The following is an 8563-nucleotide window of genomic DNA, read 5'->3' as shown; positions in this document are numbered from 1 at the left end:
CATTATCAGGGAGTTTCCTGTTGAGCATCACTTTGCTTGTGTTTGATCCCATGTAACTACATTTGATTTACTCATATTGAGTTTCCAATGTCATTGACCTGATTGCCCCAGCTAGAAATCCTTATTTTCCTAAAGGTTGCTTACCCCAGTGGATTTGGCAACTCCAATATTTCCCTTAGAGTTTTCATGAGATCTGGTTTATTTTACAGAGTCCCTAACATATTCACCTGCTGCCTGAGATTGTTTGCATGTGTACGAACAGTTATTAATTTAATGTGATTGCTGTAAATGGGATGGTAGTGTAGTGCTAATGCACTAGACTAGTAACCCACAGGTCTGGATTTGAATTGAGTTCAAATCCCATCATAGCAGCTCGGAATGTTTAAAATTAATTAATCTGGAATACATGCTAGTCACATTAACAATCAGCATAAAATTATTGGGTTTTTGTAAAAACATATTCAGTTAATTTTCAGGCAAAGAAAGTCTGTCATCCTTATCTAATCTGGCCTACGTGTGACTCCAGACTCTCAGCAATGTGACTAGCCCTAGCCTAGCAAACCATGCAATTCGATCAAACAACCAGTTGATAGAAAGTAGAAAACATTGGAGAAACCCAACAGATCTGGCAGCATCAGCAGAGAGAGAAACTGAGGTAACATTTCAAGTCATAGATGATATCAAATCCTCACCAACTCAATTCCTGTTTCTAATTCCCTAATATTCATAGACACCACCAACCCATGTAGAATTTGTTCCTTGAAACCACATTTTGTGCCAGAATTTTGGAAAGGAACAGATTTTCCTGTTTCACTGCAAAATTCTGATTTTGGTGAAACATTGTGCTTCGTAATTATAATACCTCTATTTTATTAAAACAATCCATCTCCTAGCACCATAGGCATATGCTCTCACGTGGAAAACCTTGCATCAAGTTTATAATTGCATCTTGTCACAGGGATGCAAGGTGCATAGTTCCTTGAAAGTGGAGTCACAGATAGGGTGATGAAGAAGGCATTTGGCATGTTTGCCTTCATTGGTCAGAACACTGAGTATAGGAGTTGGGATGTCATGGTGTGGCTGTAAAGGACATTGGTTAGGCCACTTTTGGAATACTGTGTGCAATTCTGGTTTCCCATGCTACAGTAAAGATGTTGTTTAACTTGAAAGGATTCAGAAAAGATTCATAAGCATTTTGTGGGGATTGGAGAGTTTGAGCTAAAGGGAGAAGCTAAATAGTCTGGGGCTTTTCTCCCTGAACTGTTGGAGGCTGTCGGGTGACCTGATAGAGATGTATAGATTCATGAAGGGCATGGATAGGGTAAACAGCCAAAGTCTTTTCCCCAGAGTAGGGGTGTCCAAAACTAGAGGGCATAGGTTTAAGGTGAGAGGGAAAAGATTTAAAAGGGACCTGAGGGGCAACTTTTTCACAAAAAGGGTGATGTGTAAATTGAACAAGCTGCGAGAGGAATTGGGTGCAGACTTGTACAACTACAACATTTAAAAGACATCTGGATATGTGTATGAAAAGGAAAGGTTTAGAGGGATATGGGCCAAATGGGACTGGATCAGTTTAGGTTAGCTGGTCGGCATGGGCGAGTTGGATCAAAGGTTCTACTGCTGTGCTTGAAATAACTCCACGCCGGTATCCCGTCACCGAGTCACTCTTTATTTACACACGCTCAGTACATGGAAGCTGACCAATTAACTCAGAGCCACTCCTTGACTGAGGGGAATCCCTGACACTCCTGTTTATATCCGTTAGCCAGGAATCCCTGTTTGACCCAGGTTAACAGTCCCAATCATGAGATCCACCGACCCGCAACTTCCTTCCAATCACTACAGTTCTGTATGACTATTATCTCTCAGATTCCCAGCAGCTTTTAGTGAGAGAGATGGAAAGCAGTGGGGCTGCACCTCCATCACATGGACACCACTTTCTTCCACAGGTCAGTCAGAGGTGAGCAAGGTGGAAAAGTCTCGCCAGCAACTCTCTCACTGGCCTCGACCGAACACAACAATTCCAGGCTGTCATTATCACCACACACCAGCATGTGAGCTCAAGAGGGAGGGCAGTCAGACTGACCTGGGGCTGACTGACTCGCCTCTGAATGAGTGTTTCACCCCTCCCCCAGCCCTAATCTCACTCCTGTACCCAGCCTACTCTAAACCGGCTAGGTCCTGAGAATACCTTTCCTGAGATTATCCCCTGCCCTGTCCCCCTCCATTCTTTTTTTTTCACCAAATATCTTTGGAGATATTTGCTGAGTGACCACGTGCTCCTGGACTGTCCCTCTTATTGGTCCGGCTCCTCCCACCGAAATGTTGAGTCGCTCGCTATCTTTCAGTTTCCGAGAGAAGTGAGCACTTTGAACCCGTCCTCCGAAGTCACTTGTTTGTCTTGTGTTTGGTGTTGCCGTGTCCTGCCACCCCCCCCGTTAACAATGAGCCCCCAGGTCATTCCGTGGCTGTTCCTGAGTCTGACCTCCGCAGCGCTGCTCCGGATCGTCACCGGGACTGACAAGGTGGGTGTCTGTCTGATCTCACACGGTCGAGAGGGAGGGCACCGCCTCAAGGTCAGCTCCACTGCCCCCAGAGAAGACTAGAGACAGGACAGAAGCGAAAGGGACCGAGTCAAGAGTGAACACGATTTGGGAATTCGAAAGTGAGAAGTGTGAAGGTAGATTGGAGAGTTAGACAGAGGTTAAAACGCATGGAGTACACGTCAAATGAGAATGTAGGAGCAAATTCCTGCAGATGCTGGAAGCTGTATTGAAAGCAACAAATTTTGGGATCACAGCGGGTCAGGCAGCATCCATGGAGAGAGAGCAGGCTAATGTTTCGAGTCTAGATGACTCTTCATCAGAGCTGCACTGTGATGTGTGGAGGGAATGCTATCCTGCCTGACCCGCTGTGATCTCCCAGCATTTGTTGCTTTCAGTAGCGAATGAGAATATTCCGTGATCTCTTCGATTGTTCGAGCGGGTGACGGGCTATCCTGTTTTATGCTTGAGACGCTGAATTGAAGTGCTCCTGTTACCGGCAACGTACGCTTGACAGGATACAAACACATAGACACTCCACTGTCTCCTGCCCAGCGTACTGCCCGCACTGTCTCCTGCCCAGCGTACTGCCCGCACTGTCTCCTGCCCAACGTACTGCCCACACTGTCTGCTGCCCAGCGTACTGCCTGCACTGTCTCCTGCCCAGCTTTACTGCCTGCACTGTCTCCTGCCCAACGTACTGCCTTGCACTGTCTCCTGCCCAACGTACTGCCCGCACTGTCTCCTGGCAAGCATACTGCCCGCACTGTCTCCTGGCAAGCATACTGCCCACACTGTCTCCTGCCCACCGTACTGCCCACACTGTCTCCTGCCCAGTGTACTGCCCACACTGTCTCCTGCCCAACGTACTGCCTTGCACTGTCTCCTGCCCAACGTACTGCCCACACTGTCTCCTATCCAGCGTACTGCCCACAATGTCTCCTGCCCAATGTACTGCCCGCACTGTCTCCTGGCAAGCGTACTGCCCGCACTGTCTGCTGCCCAGTGTAATAAATGTGCAGTGCTGTATTTTGGAAAGGTAAATCAGACTCACACTGTTAATGGACAGGAACTGTGGAGTGTTGCTGAACAAAGACTTTTGAGTGCATAGTTCTTTGAAAGTAGAGTCGCATGTAGACAAGGTGGTGAAGAAGCACAGCAGGTCAGGCAGCATCCGAGGAGCAGGAAAACTGAGGTTTCGGGCAAAAGCCCTTCACTAAGAATCTAGCCTTTATCTAGACACTAATCTTCAGTGTCTGCAGTCCTCTCATTTGCCTCGGGTGGTGGAGAAGGCATTTGGCACGCTTGCTTTCATTGGGCAGAATATTGCATATAGGAGTTGGGAGGTCATAGAGTTATAGAGATGTACATCATGGAAACAGACCCTTCGGTCCAACCCGTCCATGCCGACCAGATATCCCAACCCAATCTAGTCCCACCTGCCAGCACCTGGCCCATATCCCTCCAAACCCTTCCTATTCGTATACCCATCCAAATACCTCTTAAATGTTGCAATTGTACCAGCCTCCACCACATCCACTGGCAGCTCATTCCATACATGTATCGCCCTCTGCGTGAAAAAGTTGCCCCTTAGGTCTCTTTTATATTTTTCCTCTCTCACCCTAAACCTATGCCCTCTAGCCCTGGACTCCCCGACCCCAGGGAAAAGACTTTGCCTTTTTATCCTGTCCATGCCCCTCATAATTTTGTAAACCTGTATAATGTCACCCCTCAGCCTCCGACGCTCCAGGGAAAACAGCCCCAGCCTGTCCAGCCTCTTCCTATAGCTCAAATCTTCCAACCCTGACAACATTCTTGTAAATCTTTTCTGAACCCTTTCAAGTTTCACAACATCTTTCCGATAGGAAGGAGACCAGAATTGCACGCAATATTCCAACAGTGGCCTAACCAATGTCCTGTACAGCCGCAACATGACCTCTCAACTCCTATACTCAATACTCTGACCAATAAAAAAAAGCCCACCAAATGCCTTCTTCACTATCCTATCTACGTGCGACTCCATGTTGTGTCTGTGCAGGAAATTGGTTAGGCCACTTTTCGTACAACACTAAATTTTAGTCTCCCTGCTATAGGAAGTAAGTTGTGAAACTTGAAAGGATTCAGAAAAGATTGACAAGGATGCTGCCGGGCTTGGAGGTTTTATAGAAGTTTATAAAATCACAAGGGGACGTGGATAGGATAAATTGTCAAGACCTTTTCTCCAAGGTAGGGGTGTTCAAAATAGAAGGCATAAAGTGAGAGGGGAAAGATTTAAAAGGGACCTAAGGGGCTACTGTTTCATGCAGGGGGTTGTGAGCAGGTGGAATGAGCTGCCAGAGCAAGTGGTGGAGGCTGATACAATTACAACATTTAATAAAGCATTTGGTGGGTATATGAATAGGAAGAGTTTATAGGGATATGGGCCAAGTGCTGGCAAATGGGACTAGATTAATTTAGGATATCTGGTCGATATGGATAGATTGGACTCAAGGGTGTGTATCTATGCCGTACAGTTCTTTGACTGCATGACTGTACCCACATGATGTGCTGCCCAGTGTTTGGTATGTGATGTAGTGTGCTGCCAACAGTTCCTGGGCTGGCTCCTCTAACTGTGAAGCTCTCACCTTCTCTGCTGTGTGGCTGGTGTCTTGGTTTGGATACCTGAGAGTCTGTAAGTCGTCACCAGGTTCTGGAAAGGTAACCTTCTAGAGTATGTCTGTGTGACCTTCAAACAGGATAGCATTAACCAGGTGATTATTGATCCAGGGTACAGGATTGGAATGGACTATTTAAAGAATTTTTAAATGGGCACTCATACTGAACTGGAATTTCTATTATGCAAATTCAGACTGTATTAGCACATGTGCTTTTGAACTTTTCATTTGTGGTTTGACATCAGATTGGTCAGCCGCCTTTGGCAAAAGAGTTACCCTAGTGGTTAAAATAAGAATCTTTCAACCAGTAAATACTCAGCCACCATTTCCAATCTGTGCTGTGTTAGCTGATTGATTTTTAAAATGTTAGAGAATGAAAAGAAGTCTTGACATCCAATCCAGTGATTCCTTCCTGGAAACGGTGCAGAAGTTGGCTGAGGGTCAGGAGTGGGTTGATGTGAAGCCCCCACAGTTGGATATCGTACTAATACTTGTCCAAGTTGATGGGCGAAACATGCAGGGGAGAGTCAACAGCTTCAGGAAGATGTGGAGCTAAACCGCAGAAATGAACAGCACCTTTAGGAGGTGGAGGTTGGTTTAGAATGGGAAGGCATAACACCACTGAGCTATCACTAAACTATTAATCCACTGACCTAGGGGACCTGTTCAATGGTGAAATTTGAACTTGACAGGAGTCTGAAATTAACAGTTGAATAATGACCACAGAAACATTGTTGATTGTCTGAAAAGAAATCTAGTTTACTAATGACGAGGGAAGAAAATCTGCTGTTCTTAACTGGTCTAACCTACATGTGACTGCAGACCCACAGCAAAATCATTTATTCTTAACTGCCTTCTGGGCAATAAGTGCTGCCCTCGCCAGTGACACCTTCATCATGTGAATGAGTTAAAAATAACACGATGGGGACGTGGATGTTTATCATTTCTTCCAGGCCCCCATTCAAAGAGGGTTTGTCAATTTTTTGATAAAACGTGATTGTGAAATGAGGTATTGTGATGCAATTGGGCATAGTGCCAGCCTGCCATTGGGGAACTGTGGCTAGGAACCTCTAGTTGCTCAATAGCATGATGTCAACGAGGAAAATGTAGGTCCCTACCCATTGAGCCTGCTCCGCCATTCAGTAAGATTATGGCTGATTTGATTTTAACCTCCGCTCTACGTTCTTGCATATCTTTGATAATCTTTCATCCGCTTGGTAATCAAACATTATCCACATCTGTCTTAAAAATAATTAAAGACTTTGCATCCACTGCCTTTTGAGGAAAGGAGTTTCAAGGACACTCAACTCTCTGAGAGGGGGAAAAAAGTCCTCATCTCTGGTTAAATGGGTGACCCCTTATTTTTAAATAAGACCACGAGATTCTCTCACGAGAAGAAATGTTCTTTCGACATCCACCCAGTCAAGTCCCATGAAAATCTTAGACATTTCAATGAAGCCATCTCTGACTCTTCGAAACACCAGAGGAGATTCTTAAACATTTTGCTTAGGGTTTTGGGGGTGGGGGGTTGCTGAGAAGATGCTGAGTCAGCCAATCATGACCAGTGCAATTTGCCTCAGTGTCACTAGGTTCATTAGGAATAATTGGTCAGGTTTCCCACTGTCAATCACCAGCCAGAGACCCCTGCTGAACAATGGATCTATCTCTTGGGCGGGTTGAGAGAGGAATGTTAGTTCAGAATCTAAGTGTCTGGCACTTGTGAGCTGGACAGTCTGTGTCAGCACAATCTGGGTTAGAGGGAGTTTCGTAACCGCTTGTGACCCCAATTATACTTTGCTTGTTCAGCATTCAGGAAACAGAAGGATGGTGCTGTAAATAGAAAGAAAGCAATACAGCACTTTAGCAAGTATCTGACATGTGGTATCTTGTTCTTTTTTCAAAATATCTTTCTTGTTCGGGCCTGCCTTGAGCGAAATCTGTGGGTCCCACAGTCTCTCACACTCTTACTTTGTGTTTTCAAGGATAGCTTGCATTTCCTGTTTGCTGGAATGTTTGCAAAGCTGAATGGTTCACTCTGAGCCAATTTATATGTTCTCAGTGGACCTTGCTTGGTTTCAGACTCTCATATTAGCACCCAGGTCTTTGCTAATATTGTCTCATCCCATAACTAGCACAAGACTAACACTGTAGGTCACACACTTGACCTTGCCTTTTTATCTCTGTTCTAATGACCAAGACATTTCCCCAGGGTGTGTTGGTTATTATCAGCAAGCGATGGGATTGTCATCAGTCCATTGATATGTTCACCAACAGCACCTTCAGCAGGGGATGGAGAGCTGTACCCCAGGGAGAGGCAGCACCTATTGGAGAGGAGGGGGATCTGTACCCCAGGGAGAGGCAGCACCTTCAGGAGGGAAGGGGGAGCTGTACCCCAGTGAGAGGCAGCACACTCAGGAAAAGAGGGGGAACTGTATCCGAGAGAGTCAGCACCTTCAGCAGAGCAAGTAAGAAGATTGAAAGGTGGTGACAGTTCGTTAGATTGACTGGGCCACATTGGCATAACTTTTAGCACAGGAAATGACCTACATATTGCAATATTGAAAATTATGAGTATTTGGGAAACTCTCCATCTCCCTTTGTTGGTCTCTGTCCCCCCGTCTCTTCTGTGTCCCAGTCTTTGTGTGGCTCTGTTTCTGTGGTGTCTCTCTTCTATTCCCATAATTCCCTTCTTCTGCAGTGTGAAACACAGTTGCCTTAAGGCCACAAAAACTGCAACTGCCCTGGCACCCAATGAACCTACTTCATCCCCTCTTGCATGGATGTGCCACATGCAACATTGTCCACTCGAGATCCCTGATGGAAAGGAAGAGGGGCCAGCACCATGACAACACCACCACCACCCTGCCCCACCCCCCAACTACCACCTCACACAGAGAGTCCATTGCTGGGAATCTCTGCAGCTGGATGGTAGGATGATATGCCAAGGTGTATCTGAATGATGACAAAGTTAAGGAAGTGGAGACTGTGCTGCAGTAGCTCAAACAGGAAGCTCCTCTGTGCCAGTTTAAGAGGCATGAAGGAGATGTTCTGGAAATGGCTGAAATTGTGGGATGCAGGATTCCATTTCTTGGGCCACTGTCAAATTCTGGACCCGTAGGGATCTGTTCATCGGAAGCTCAATGTGTGCCCGAGCTGTCTCAATCCCCTGGAAATTCTCAGGGCCAAGTACCATAGCCAGCAGGCTCTGGATGGACTTGCTCGTATACTGGACTCTCACCAGTGCTCTAAAGGTTAATTTTACCAGTCTCATCCAGCCCATTCCTCCACTGTCCAGCACATCGCTGACCCTAGCATCCAAAGCCCTTTCCTCCTCCAGTCATTTCAATCCCACAGACAGAGGGCCGT

At 46.2% G+C, this 8563-nt stretch overlaps 1 protein-coding gene across 1 annotated transcript in view; it reads left to right on the top strand.

Moving 5' to 3' along the window:
• Window positions 1–2219: 2219 nt before the first annotated feature.
• LOC140487029 (uncharacterized) overlaps window positions 2220–8563 on the top strand; it is a 34641-nt gene continuing 28297 nt past the window's right edge. Inside the window, exon 1 of the mRNA XM_072586417.1 lies at window positions 2220–2525. Coding sequence (XP_072442518.1) covers window positions 2445–2525 — 81 coding nt within the window. The 5' untranslated portion in view covers window positions 2220–2444. The remainder of the gene's footprint in view (window positions 2526–8563) is intronic.

The sequence above is a fragment of the Chiloscyllium punctatum genome, chromosome 16, assembly GCF_047496795.1.
Source record: "Chiloscyllium punctatum isolate Juve2018m chromosome 16, sChiPun1.3, whole genome shotgun sequence".
Classification (NCBI taxonomy): Eukaryota; Metazoa; Chordata; class Chondrichthyes; order Orectolobiformes; family Hemiscylliidae; genus Chiloscyllium; species Chiloscyllium punctatum.
The sequence above is the reverse complement of the archived record's forward strand: the minus strand, read 5'-3'. Positions and strand labels throughout refer to the sequence as shown.